Raw genomic sequence first — 14,054 nt, 5'->3', positions numbered from 1 at the left:
CTTAATGAATCAGATTATATGCTTAGGGCCGAAAAGGCCTTAATCCACTGTGGAGAAGTAGATACTGCTACCGGCGGGTAGGAAAGTCCACCGTACGGTCAGGAAAATAAACACATGTCAAAAAGGAGGGGTTGTAGACGGAGGCTTTGGTTATTGAAATTCCTGGTATGATTCCGGCCGTACCTTAAAAGGCTTGGCAAGACCAGGCAAAAGAGGGTTGGGTTTTTTTTGCTGTTGTTATCCTTCCCGGCTTTAAATTCATCAGAAATATGTCGTGACGCAGATGCACGCTCCTTCAGTCTATGAAACTGAACACCTAATAACGTCATCAGGTGATGACAATATGTGCGTCTTGTCGTTAAACACCGGAAACAAGGGTGGGAGGATGCAGCGACGCCGCCCATCCCTCTTACATCACACCCCAGAAATAAAAACCTCCAATGGCAAGTGTTAATGCCCTGTGAAAGTCCATGCTAAGTGCTTTCATGGCCCCGGAAATCGCTGTCTTCAAGACTTTATTGTCCCCCCGGCAAGGGGTGGCCGACAACCGACAGTCGGACTGTTCTGGTTATTTCATCCGCACTTTACCAACTTAAAAGATTTATATTAAAGCCTGACGTCTTGAGTTGAGGGCATTAAGGGGGTCAGTTGACGGGAAGAAGTGTTGTGTTGGCCTTGCTGGCTGCGCTATTGTGTCGTAGGCTGTGCCTGATTGCACAGTAGCTGTCCTCTGCTATGCACATTGTCATCAAACGGAATGAGGCGTAATGGAATGCCATAGAGGACCTATTTGGTCTCCCAACAAGGTGGTTAAATGGCTGCTTACTCTGATCCGCTGCATGAATTGAGCTCAATATGCACGGACAGTGCCATCGTCATCATGCCCGGTGCACCTCCATTAATAAGGCCGTCTGGCCATTTGAAGCCCTGTCACTGCGATGTTTGCTCTTCGGCCTGCGACTGACCATAGTGGTCAGTCGTGTTGTGCTTACCCAGCCCATTGTGCGGCCCCGTCTTGTGGTCAATACGTCTGGTTTCAGCCCATGTCTTCAACAAACAAAGTTTGGTGGAGTATTTCATCGTTTCTAGGTTTGTATATCATATAGAATACCAGGTCATACAGAAGAAGGGGACTGGCTATCTGTGAGGTGGGTTTGCCTGGACTCTGTACTGTGAGATAGGTGGAAAGCGCAGTTTGAATGCCCACATGTACGTTTGCCCACGTCTGTGTCTATTTGTGCGAGCGTCACAGTTCAGCGGGCAGAATTAAGACAGGCCAGGTGCCTTGGAGCGAAGTAATAACAATCGTTTTAATGCAGACAGGAGAGGTAGAATGCTTAAAGAGTATCCTGCAAGCTAGTAAGAGCTGGGAGGAAAGTCCATTCCTGGCCGCTCTCCCTGTTGCTAAGATCTCCACGTGTGGGCCAGGTTCATCTGGAGGCCTTCTGCCGACGCAGGTATGCTTAGTCACCTGTACGTCGCTAATGATCTCTTTATCATCTGTGTCCTGGCAACTGCGGCGATCTGCATTGTTTAAGGGTAATGGAACTCGATGACAATAGCTCGGAAATTACCTTTATCAACGAGCCGGAGAGGAGAGCGCAGTCATTAGCTATTCACTTCATACCTCATTAAATAGATTCACACGCTTGATGAAATTCTGATTCCTGCCATGCCAGGTAGAAAAGGGGTCCTGCACCTTACACCTTGGGGCGTTCCAGGGTCGGGTAGCTTTCGCTCCGAACGTACCTTACTCGGGTTATTCCTTTGGAGTAAGGCTTGCTAATTAGGTATAGCCTCTGGCCGACAGCGGTTGTCGTTAAAGCAGCTTGGCAAGAGACTTGCCACAATCAATCATCAGGTGTATGTGGAACAGGTCGGGGCTTCGGTTAGCCGTGTGTGCGTGGAGTGAAAGCGTAAGACGTCGCACGATAGACATGTCACGTTAAAGTACAGTCTCACCCAATGGACATTATCAAACTTGTCTGGAGGGACTTTCTCTGTCCAAGCGACCAAGATTTATCGCTTTCTAAGAACAAAACGAGTGGTCGGGTTTCAGGGAGCCTTATTTAAGTAGGCTTTGCTCATTATGCTTATTTGTGGGGACTGCATACCAGAGCACCTACAGCTTTGTTGTGGCATGAGAAGGCCTGCTTGTGAAATACCTGCCACAGGTAAGGTCCTGCCATGTGTTCTCAAAACTCTGTAAAATGTACCTTGTTGACGCCAGTCTTTAGCACCACTTATATCATTAACACTTGCTGGCAAGGAATGCGAAATTTGGATGCAAATTTGTTGTGTATTTTTGCCCAAATTCGCTTCCATTCGACACTCCATGCTATGGCTTTCTGCATTTGTATGAAAATAGGCCACAGGGACAATATTTGGTTTATGTTGGCAACAAACCCATTGTCAGATACTTGTGAAGTGGGAATGATAATTGGGTGAGATGTAGGTATCCATTCAAGGACTGTCGGAAGGAGGACATGTAAGGAATTTCACCAGGTGAGAAACCCCTGTTTACATAAAGGATATCAGGAGGCAGGTAGGGATGAAAGGTGTGTGGGGTTTTCAAGTGTTCCCCCTTCTTGCAAGAAGTCCTACAAGTTGGTTTTGAGGAACTATTCACAGACAGGGCCCCTAACATTGTCATTTCAGTTCTCACATGTATGTGACACCTTTTCATCGTGCCCCATTGTTTTTCATGGGACCCAGTCAGCATGACAATTGCTTCAGTGGCATCAGCCTGGAAGAAAAGGTGGCGTCTTTACCTCCATTGTTTTAACCCATTGGCACCTGCTGGTCAAAGAACAGAAGAACAATGCCCATTTTGTTCCTCCTGCCTAGGTGCAAAATGAGGGGATTTGAATAAAAAGGAAGACCTGGCGGGGTATTTTCAGTTTGTAGTGTGCCTCTGTCAGGGGAGGTCTCCAGATAGGCTTGACAGTTTACAGGTGAGTAGCTCGGCTATTGAGTCTTTTTCAACTCCCAGATAAAGCGATAACCTCTGTCGACGGATCCCTCGCCCGGAATACCTGCGGTTTTGTCGCCGCTCAAATTGACAGGTCTTACAGGTGTGCAGATCCGCTGTCTTCCGGCAGCGGATTAAACGTGATGCCGGGTAAATGGGTAGTCTAATTGCTTCATTCATGTCAGGATTTAGCCGCCGGGGTCGCAATCAATGTTGGGGGATAGAAACATACAGAGAGAAAACAAATACACGTCTGTGCACTCAGATAGACTCGAGAGAGAGGGGGAGAGAGAGTAGTCTCTACCAGACTAACTACGCCAGCTATAGGCAGAATATTTGCTAGGGAAGTTTGGCCACCAGAGGGTTAAATTTGTGAGATTTTATTAACCTTTCCGTTGACTGACTCTCCTGGCCAAGTATTCCTTTTTTCTTCTTTTGAGTCCTATGATCCATACCCCTGTAGGAAGGCTTGGTGGAGGCTAGAAAGAGAGTAATCTCCGCTGCAGACTCCTTATGGCTGTTTTCTTTTTCAAGTTACCATTTTCTTATTTACTATATTTACCTTCCCCGGCCAGCAATAAGAAAAAAAAATGTTATTATGAAACTGTAACTTGAAAAAGAAAACAGCCGGAAGGAGTCTGCAATGGAGGCTAGAGAGGGAGAGAGACTCAGGGAGTGGGAAGGGGGCCAACCCAAAATATTGACACACTCTCCCCCCTGCGACCCAACAGGTAGACTTGGGCTGATGGGAACTCTGTCAGGGAGTCAGACAAGCAAATATGGGCAAATATTGTCTCCCAGTCACGGCAAACCGAGCCTGCGGTTTGTTGTCCCCCCTGTCAGGCCCTGAGTGCACTGGAGTGTGAGCTCCGGACAGGAGAGGGCCTCCTGGCCAATCAGTCCTCCGTCTCCGCCGCCCTCAGGTGGGCTGTTGTGATGGGCCCGGGCCAAGGGAGGCAGGCGGCTGTAAATATTCAATATTAGCACGTTTTGCACCCTTGAATGCATGCCCCTTTCGGAAGGCTGTTGTCATGCGATACTGTCTTGTCGAGAGACACCTCCATTTCCGACTGCTCAAATCAGATCAATAACGGCGGCAAATATTTAGCGGGCTGTCCGTTTTACCTCGTCTCCAAGCAGATGTAAGGATCTGGCTTGTTTTTTTAGTGTTTTATGCCTGTTTTGCAACATTTCTAGTATTGCAACATTTCTAGTATTGCACTTTTATCTAATGATTTTGATGATTCAATTGTTTGGTTGGGCTTGAGATAATCTCCAAGCAGATGTAAGGATGTAGATCTTTCTCACTAACAGCAGATGTAAAAAGAGACGAGTTGTAATCAAAGTCTCTCTTTTAGCGTTTCGCCTCCTTCTATATCTGTCAGCATTGCACATGGGGAGGAGCAGATCTCAAGTGTTTTAGGTCTGCTTTTGCTAGCCTCCTTCGCAGACTTCCTATGACAGCGGCGTATATATTGGGGGGGGAGGTTCTCTAAAGGGAGTTGTGTAGCCAAGGGAGTTGTGTAGCCGAGGGACGGCCGCTGTTCATATGAACTGGATATGACTCATGAACAGCGGCTGTCTCTTGGCTACACAACTCCCTTTAGAGAACCCCCCCCCCCAATATATACGCCGCTGTCATAGGAAGTCTGCGAAGGAGGCTATGCTTTTGCAGCATTTGGTACTTTTTATTGCATGGCATAAACTACAGATGTAGAAAGAGACGAGTCATAAACAAAGTCTCTTTTTTAGCGATGTGTTTCTTTCTACATCTAACAGGCATTGCACATAGGGAGGAGCAGATCTGTGCAAAGAAAGGGGGCAAAACGTTAAAGAAAGTATAATGCAAGAAAAGAGTAGTAAATGGTGCAAAAACATTGAGAAGAAAACTTTTCCCTGTTGTAGTCAGCCTCTTTTTAGGCCAGGGATCGCGTCAAGCCCTGTCTGGTGAGCGCACTATGTCAGACAGACACCTTTATGTACCAGTTTGCAGTGGGCCATAGACCTGTATTGACCCAGGGAGACCAGGCAAGAGGGGTGCATTTTTTGTTGTAGCAAACTGCCATGGTGCTGTCAAGGGCCTTTAGTCCCGCTGTAATGCCCACCTTTCTTGCTAGGTGGGCTCCCCTTGACAAACACTGGGATAGTCTTTCCCCATTCTTTGACCGTGCAGGCCCCGCCACTCCACTTGTGAGGGGCTGTCAAGTGTTTGGGATGACGTGAACTTTGGCACTGACCCGGAGGCATTAATTATGCGGCCCTGCCACCCGGTAACACGATAACTTTGTCTCGCCTGCCTTCGCAGGTGAAATACGACCTCGTAATTTACAGCCCCCGTAAAAGTCTGGGCCGTAGATAATTTTAATTAATAGATAAGTCAGTCCATCATTTTTCCCCCGTCCAAAAGCCCTTACACCCTAGTTTCGTCGGGGGTAATCGAGTCTATAAATAGATGCGATGATCGGAGACTACTTCTCGCTGTGAAGTCTACAGGTGCACTCTGTGTGGGCAGGGGGATCGGGGAAAACAGGTGTTGCTTTTTCACCTCATTGTTTGTGCTTCCAGACCATTTAACTAGTTACCAAAGATAACCGCATGTGCTTTTGGGGGAGGAGGGAACGTGTGAGCATGTGACCTAATTTCTGCTGGCGCTGGTTGGTAATTGCCGGTGAAAAGGTATCTTAACTGTTGCTTGTTGTGGCTAACTAACTTGTAAGAGCGAAGAGTATTTGTAGCGCCAGTGCTGAGGGTTTTGGCGATCGGGTGACTCTCGCTTGTTTAAGGTTAGGAAGTGGAAAGTTTTGTAAGCACTCGCGGTGTCGTAGACCGCAGGTTGAATTGACTATTTTTGGCTCCGCTCTCCGCAGCCCCTCTCGGATACCGCGGGCAGTGTAGCAATTCCTGCCCTTAAAACAAGGCGTCAATGAGCGCTTTGTTGCCCTTACCTTTTGTAGCGAAATTTGCATTGTGAGCCTGTCCCCTCACTGACGTGCCACCCACCGATTTGTTATTGTTTGAACTTGGATGCTGAAACGTGAGAGCTGGAAGTTTGGACATTTTCACAAAGGAGAAGCTGTAGAACAGAGGGAAAGGGTGTTTTCTCGGGCGCCCTGATCCCACAAAGGGCAAGGATTTGCCTCCAGTCTTCAAAGGAAATGTTTTCCTCTGCCATTTTAGCCTAAATCTCTTCTGTCCACACAGAGCCAAGGGAAGGGTCAAGGTAATACTAAACTGTTGTGCGCCGGGCTGGCCTGTATGGGGCCTTTTGTAGGAACGCGGCTTGTCCGCAGATGACCGCATTCCCGCTGACGCATGGATTGCGGAAGTATGGAAAGCCGGCTGTTGACAGTCAATACCAACGTCGTCTCGGGTGGGAAAAACAAGTGCAGGGGAGAACATTAGCGGAGCGGAGTTGCAGGGAACAGGTAGCAGGGACCGTTAGCTCTACTCCTGTGGCTACTTACCAGTACCACTACGTATTTGTGAGGACTTGGAGCCAACAAGTTTTTGTTAGAGCTTGGAGCCAACTAACTACGTATTTGTAAGAGATTGGAGCCAGTGTCCAGAGACTGTATAAGGCTGCGTAGGAATCAAGTCTTGCCAGAAGAGGAAAACATTCCTCAGGACTTTTCGTTTTTACTCGACAACACCTTCTGTACCTACATGGCAGTGGATACTGTTAGAAGCAGGGTAAGAGTGACATGTTTTGTTAGATGCTTTGACTTGGCAGTGCTGAATTTTAATGATTTTGGAGCTGCAAGCAGATAGGCATAACTTTGTTGTAGCAAAATATACAGTCTTCCCATACATGCTTATGTTTATACTGGCAAAGTGGCAATTGTGTGAACTGCTATTTTTTTACCTTTAGCAAAACTCTGAAGTAGCAGTTTGGCACCTTCTCTATTGGTTACAGAGTTAGGCTCAACAGTCGTACTAAGTAATATGTTGTATTGGTGTCGTACTGCTTAAGTGTTGTGCTGTTGGGGGTTTCTTCTATGGCTGGGGTGTTACACTGCAGACTTTTAAAAAGTTTGAACAGGTGTAACACTCTCTAGGAGGCGACAACAGCCTTCATTTTCATGTATTGGTGTCCTACTGCTAAAGCGTGGTGCTGTCGGTGGTTTCTTTCCTAGGCCTAGGGTGTTACACAGCAAACTTTAAAAAGTTTGGAAAACTTCATCGCACGTGGAACTTTTAACCCACATGTTTGAACAGGTGTAACGATTGACAGCGGGGTTTGTGGTGGAGCAGCCTTCATTTTCCTCGAAGTAGGTCAGCATTATTCTGCAGGCGGCCCAGCGCACGGCAAGCCCGCCCTCGAATGGCATTCCCCCCGCCGCATACCACAAGCCCACTGCCACAACTGCAGTGTACATTGTTGTATTTCTTGGGACTTGGTAATGCGATTTTGGCCAGGTGTTGCTTTGTTCCTGCTGCTCTGTGAAGAACGATGAAAGATGCTGTACAAACTGCTTTTCTACGGCCAAGCCCACACGTCGTCAGCCCCCCTTGACAAGCCTGTTACTGTTGCCATCGGTGGCCTTAGGTTGGTCCAGGGACCATAAATGAATACCTTGTATGCACGCCGCGTTCAGCACTGGAAACACAAAGTGCATGCTCCTGCCTACACATGGCGACAAGGGGGCTCACAAAGCCCAGAGGAGGGGTAAACCACACTGAACACACAGGATACCGACGAAACTGTTGCTGCAAGTGATGCGTGGGGAGGGAGTGGCTGTTTTTGTCTGTGCGGGTTGTCAGGGATGAGTCGGGGATTGTTGTGCAGATTTCGTTACCCCCATCCATTGTTCCAGCCATTAGCCGGCCCCTCCCCGCGGTGTCAGCTGATCCTGTTTCCAATTGTTCTGTCGTTTGTTAGACAGGAGTTTAGGCCGCGTGGCGACGGGGAAACTGTAACCTGTCTCCGCTGCTGAAAAGGAATGGCAGGCTTCGATGCCCCTATATGTGACATTGGATCGGCGGACCTAATTGGGCCCTAACATGATACCGACGACACTTCAACACTTCCTTGGTAGCGAATAGTTCATCAATAACTGTCAACAGGTGACTGCACCCCCTCCCCTGTCCTTCTCTCTCGCTTTGAAGAAGTTGTGGAAACAGAACGAGAAATGCCGACAACAGGATACTGACGTAGGTTTCTCAGCGGGAGAGATGTCCAAGTCTGCTCCGCTTTTCGAAAAACTTTCTAGAAACTTTCGTCGCCAAGACTAGGAGCATATTTCGTGTAACCCATCTCACGCCGATGTTGTTAACACTGCAAACAGATGTATTACAAGCTGTAGAAACCCTACCAGATGCTCCTGAATGGGGTAGGGTGGCCGGCGGCGATGAAATCAGTGTGGGAATCGCAGCACAGGTGTGGATGTGCCTCTCACTTCAAGCCATGCGGGTTAGAGCAGGGGTTCGATTCCACAGTAACAGAAGGGGAGTCCATAAACTTATGATAAAGATACTCGGGGGGAGGAGCTTCGCTACACAAGACTTCACATAATCCTTTCTCTGCTGGCCGTTATAGCCAGCCACATGTTGCACTGGTCAGTTCAGATGGAAATGTGAATGGGGCCGTTTATGGGGCAAGCTGTGATAATCCTTATGTGTTGGTCAGTTCATATTCTAATTGTGAAGTGGACTTTACGGGTGCAAGCTGTGATGTTATTTCTGTGCGCGTGCAGGTCACTTATGTCAAACAAAGCTGGTGATAGACTTTCGTTCTGAATGTATCTAGACAAACACCATCTGTAGCTTGGGTTATCTGTTCCTGTATCTTTACCTGCACCTGCTGGAGGAAAGGAAACCGGTACTTTACTTTTGTGTAGTGTTACAGAAGTGTTATTTGTGTGAACACTGCACTTAATTTTTGTGTGCCTTGTACTTGAAACTTAGCCAGTCGAAGCACAGATTTAATTATTGTAAAGATTTTTCATTCATTTTGATATCATTTGTGAATTCTGTACTTCATTTTTGGTGAATTGTACTGAGCCAGTTGAGGCTTTTACAAAGTTACTGTAAAGGTCTTTTATTTTTGCTCTCTCTCTGTGCTGGACTTTTGTGTAGCATTGCTTAAGTGTTATTTGCGTGGTTTGTGAGTACTTGTTGAGCTTACAGTAAATGTCTTTCACTCCTTTAACAAATTTTTCGCTCCCTCTGTTCTGCTCCAGGACTCTGACATGTCGGCATCGCTAGCGGAGAAGCTGCAGATCCCGGACGGCCTGCAGAAGGGCTGGAGCGCCGACCACTGCGACACGTGCGCCACAAACTTAGACCAGCTCAAGCAGGACGCCATCGCCATGGTGCAGTCCCTCGACGAGGCCCAGTCTAACCCCGGCAGCGCCCCCCTGGGGAACCTCTCCTCCATCGTGGGCTCCCGGAACATTGCGGCGCTGCAGCGGGGAGGTCACCTGCCCACGCTGAACCCGTCCTCGCACCACCGCGGCGCCCCCGGGAGGCACGGGCAGGGCAAGCCGCCGTACCCGTCCCACAGCATGCTGCCCGTGCGGACGTCGGCCTCCGCCGTGGCGGCGCACGCCCAGCAGCTCCTGGAGGACAACTGGGGTGTCTCGAAACATGGGTTCCAGCACCCACACCTCTCACAGGTGAGAACACTGAAGTTTCTACCTTCAGCATCAAGAGTCTTTAAAGAGTAAAGATACTTTTGTAGAGAGAAAGTAGTCAAAACTGCCCAAGAAGACCACTCAGGGGACCAATAAAATCTGGTCTATGTGGACAGGTGATCACTATAGACAGGATTCTCAATGCTTGTGTCAGTGGGAAAAATTATCTAAATAATCAAATACGGTAAAGGCCTCGTCACTAGGTTCTGTTAAAATCAACATTTAGAGTTACATTTTCAGTGCTTAGGACTGAAGTTAGGTGTGACAGAATCGGTCATTCGATATGACATAACCAGCTGCTTCTGTGTGCTTGCAAAGCTGGTGTGTTACGCAGAAAGGCAGCTAATGCCAGTTGACGGAGACAGATACAGATTCACCCAGGTGGGCACCCGACCTGTTATTCACACCCACAAGAAGAAACAAACAGACTCAGCTCACAAGAAAGGAGGGCCTTGTGACCCACAGTCGGGAGGGAGGGGGAAGAATCCACAGGTTTGTTCTGCGCGATTGTCCTGAGTCGGGAAGGGGGTCTCCAGAAGCAAGCCGGCCCGTTAATAACAATGGTGGGGATTTGTTAAGAAAATTGGAGACGCACGGCTCCCACAGATGGGAAAAGTGTGCCGGGGTCCCGCCGATCAGACTAACAAAAGCCGGCAAGAACCCTCATTCAGGATCACTGCCGGAGGGCTGGGGAGGACTCCAGGCATATTATCTCTGACACCATTTGCTTTACCAGATGGGCACATTGTTTTTTCTTGACCTCCAGACCGCAGAGGTCACTTCTGTCGTTGCAGGGAGTGACAGGGAGTAATGTAAACAGGACAGAGAGAGAAGGGTTAATCTCTTCCGGACTCAGAAACGCATCCTGGTCTAGATGCCTTCCCCCCAGGAAGGTACAAATAGCACCTTCAGGGCAGGATCAGTTTATGATGCGTGACATGTAACTGGTATGATTCTGTGAATTCTTTCCAAGCAGAGGTTCAGCTTCGGCTGGTTTTTGACGTGATTTTAGGCATTTTTGTCAGGCTTTCTATTATGTCCCATTTTCTGTATTTGGCTTGGCGACATAAAGAAAACGGGACAAAATAGAAAGCCCGATAAAAATGCCTAAAATCACATCAAAACCAGCTGGAGCCAAACCTCTGCTTGGAGAGAATCTGTGCATACAGGCAACCTGTACAAGTGACTACCAACCTCTACATAAGGACCACCTGGCCAATGTGACCACCTTCGCCAGTCCCCTAAAGATAATTTTTCCCACTGACACAAGCATTAAGAATCCTGTCTATTGTGACCACCTGTCCACATGGACCAGATTTTATCTGTCCCCCGAGGTTGTACTTTAGTTTTTACTGTAGTTGTATAGAGATAGGATAGACGCATCAAATTTGACAAAATCCAACAGTCGTTCCCACCGACAACTTTTTTCCGTGAGTTGCTCATTCAATGTTAGGCAAAGCAGGAAGTGAAAGTAGTTTGCCTTTATTGCCCAGGGTAAAACAAACGGGATCGTTGACACATGTGTGCCACTGCGTGTGTCCGGCACTCCCTCCTCGATACACTTGTTTGACTTCTCCTGAATTTGACCCGGCCGTGACCTCGTAAAAGTTCGGCCGGACTTTTCAGCGTCCTTCGTAAATCAATCAGCCGCTGCGACGACGTCAGAAGTGCCACACATCACAGCTGCTTATCGATAACCAGCGCAAATTAGGCCTCGGCTGTATATCACGGACACGACTTCTGAATGGGGCACATCCGGCCGTAAGACCACGGTCATTGATATAGATGGTGTTTTAATGCCAATCCAGCCCGCCCTACAATAGCTGGAAGACTAGGCAACAAACAGAAGGCTTCCCATCTGTTCCTCACCTCTGACACACATGTTGTCAGAAGTAATCTCCAAGCAGATGTAAGGATCCTGATGCCATTTACAGCCTTGGAGGAGGGATTCTTCTTATCTTTTTGCCCCCAGTTTGCGTATGGTCTTCTGCATTCTCAACCTACATTCGCTACATCTCCAAGCAGATGTAAGTGTAAGGATCAGCCTATTTTCAGTGTACACTACAGTGTACTCTTTTCTAGTATAGATCCTATGAGGAGATGAACAATTGAAATGTCCAATGATAGAGTACCAAACGTTGCAAAATTAGGCATAAAACACAGAGAATATGCTGGATCCTTACACTTACATTTGCTTGGAGATGTGGCGGACGCAGGTTAAGAATGCAGAGGACCTTATGCAAACTGGAAAAAAAGATGAAAAGATTATCTCCTCCAAGGCTGAAAAGGGCATCAGGAAGAGAAGAGAGTTGGCTGACACATGTCTTTATGTGGTGTCCCCAAATATTGGGACACCAGTGATGGGCAAACTCTCAGGATGGTGTGAAAGAGTAAAACCCTTCCCCGTGATGTCTGGTGGCCCCGTCACGTGTGGACATGTGTTTTCGAGCCTTTCTTCTCTGTGAGTTCATCGGCCCAAATGGAGGGTTGTTTTCAGGAGAAAAGGCTTCATGTGGCTAACACAGGAGGTGGGGAACATAAATCTAGGAGGCGGTGAAAAACTCATATTCAGATTAAAAGGGATAAAGGAATTAGAGGGGGGCATGGTGTCAGTCTTTCTTCCAAACCCTTCAGGGATTGGCTGATGGAGTCAGTACATCAAGTATGGAAAACAGAGAGGGGGGTTGAGAAGAAATCCTGCGCTGTGATTGGTGGGCATGCGCAGGCAGTTTGTGCCACTCCAGTGGTGTGTGAGTGTATCATATATCACATTATTAATGCCCTCCCCTCTCGCCTGCTGATTTTCTGGCCGGGAGAGAAGCACAGATGAGGCGGAAACTTTTGTGACTTGGGAGGCTGGGAGAGAGAGGGAGTGTTGACTTTTGTGTGTTGTGGTCGGCTGGAGTGTGTAGTAGGCTTTTCTCTGTGGTTGACTGTAGAAGGATAGAAGCTGAAATGCTGCCAGACAACCTGCCCTGCCTGTGGATCGAGGTGACTTCTCTCCAGGTTTGCTTTACTTTTACCACAGACCTCTCGAGTCTTGTTGTTAGGCGAAACACACATCTAGCTTTGTTTCTGTATCCAGGCTGGATGACAAGTTTGTTTTCTGATGACCTTTTTGTTCAAGGTACTGCCATCTCATTTGGCATCTTACTTTTACTTTTTAGTGTGTGTTCTAGGTAGAGGCTACTTGTGGACTCCCATGTGGTGAGTGTACCAAAAAATTCTGGCCACTCCGAAATTCTAATTTACATTGGGCACTTATGAGGAAATCCGCTGATGCTAAGTGGCTTGTACAGTGCGGCTAAGTGTCAAGGAAAGTTCCTATTGCCAGAACGGTTCAGTGACTTTCTTGCAAATCCATAGGAAATGGGGATTGCTAAGGTCATCTCTGCCTTTCTGGAAAGTTGTAATGCGATCCTGTTAGCTTAATGCTTGTTGTGGCTGTTGTTTCTGGGTAGCAGTTGCGGCTTGTGTTCCCTTGTCCTTCATGCCTTTATGTGGCAGGAGTAAAGGAAACAGTTGTTTTTACTGGCGGGTCTGAAAAACATCCATTCTTTGGACTGATGCCATTAGAAAAGAAAGCAAGATTGGCTTGAGCGAGAGGAATAAGGAAGTGATCTAACCCGTTCTCTTAATTGACGCTGTCTTTGGCATGTATGTTTTCATTTCCGCTCGGGTCGTCAAGATCAACAAAAAGTGCACTTTCCCCGATTGTGCGGTCCGAGGAAAATAGCGGAGTTGCCACTCCGAGGTTTCGGCGCCGGGGAATGCTTCGGGACGCCGGAGGTTGTATGGAGTGCGGGGAATGCCTGTCGGAGGGTGATACCGGGCGCATGCCCCCTGTTTGTCGACCTGTCTCTTCCCCCACAATGGTATGATATATGGCCGCAAGTAGTCCAATAGTCAACATCTTTAACGTTCTGTCAACAGGCCCGGCCGAAGGGACAAAAGCGGACTCCAGATTTATATATGATATGTATTTCAGCTGGTATTGACTGGGTCCGGAGACACTATAAATAGCTGGGTGGAGGGGTTTGCTAGTGCTGGCAGTGTTACACTCCTGCTAGGTGGGATATCGATCAGGCTATTGTGCTGGGGACAAGTGCTGTATTGTGCTGTGGGTTGACCTTGTGGTCTACTGTGCAGTACTCCGCATGTGGGGGTAATTGAGGGTCCGGGAGCTCAGTGGATCTGTCCAGGCAGGCTTGGAGGGGAAGCCTAGCCTGAGGCAGGACTCCAGCTGCTACTCACCCCAGCTTGCAGTGTGCCGGGATAAAGGCTTACCTTCAACACTCCAGCCATGCAGGGGCAGGACGTAGGGACCCTGACTTACCATGTTTCAACACTGCCGGTAGGGCGCTGGGACCGTAATGTTGAACCAGGGGGGTTTGGAGACTGTGTGTGGGCCTACAAAATTTCCCCCGCACAAAGATCGGCTCTGTTTCATG

The 14,054-nt window shown here is 48.1% G+C and overlaps 1 protein-coding gene across 10 annotated transcripts in view; it reads left to right on the top strand.

Moving 5' to 3' along the window:
- Window positions 1-14,054, top strand: part of LOC136433960 (kinesin-like protein KIF26B) — a 114,937-nt gene that overhangs the window by 57,130 nt on the left and 43,753 nt on the right. For 7 of the 10 annotated variants that reach the window (XM_066426580.1, XM_066426579.1, XM_066426576.1 and 4 more), the window contains one exon: window positions 9,151-9,585. In XM_066426580.1, coding sequence (XP_066282677.1) covers window positions 9,151-9,585 — 435 coding nt within the window. Of the gene's footprint in view, window positions 1-6,476; window positions 6,662-9,150; window positions 9,586-13,345; window positions 13,479-13,785; window positions 13,958-14,054 lie in introns of those variants that run through there. The other 3 variants (XM_066426583.1, XM_066426585.1, XM_066426586.1) reach the window with 3 other exon arrangements.

The sequence above is a fragment of the Branchiostoma lanceolatum genome, chromosome 4, assembly GCF_035083965.1.
Source record: "Branchiostoma lanceolatum isolate klBraLanc5 chromosome 4, klBraLanc5.hap2, whole genome shotgun sequence".
NCBI lineage: Eukaryota > Metazoa > Chordata > Leptocardii > Amphioxiformes > Branchiostomatidae > Branchiostoma > Branchiostoma lanceolatum.
The sequence above is the reverse complement of the archived record's forward strand: the minus strand, read 5'-3'. Positions and strand labels throughout refer to the sequence as shown.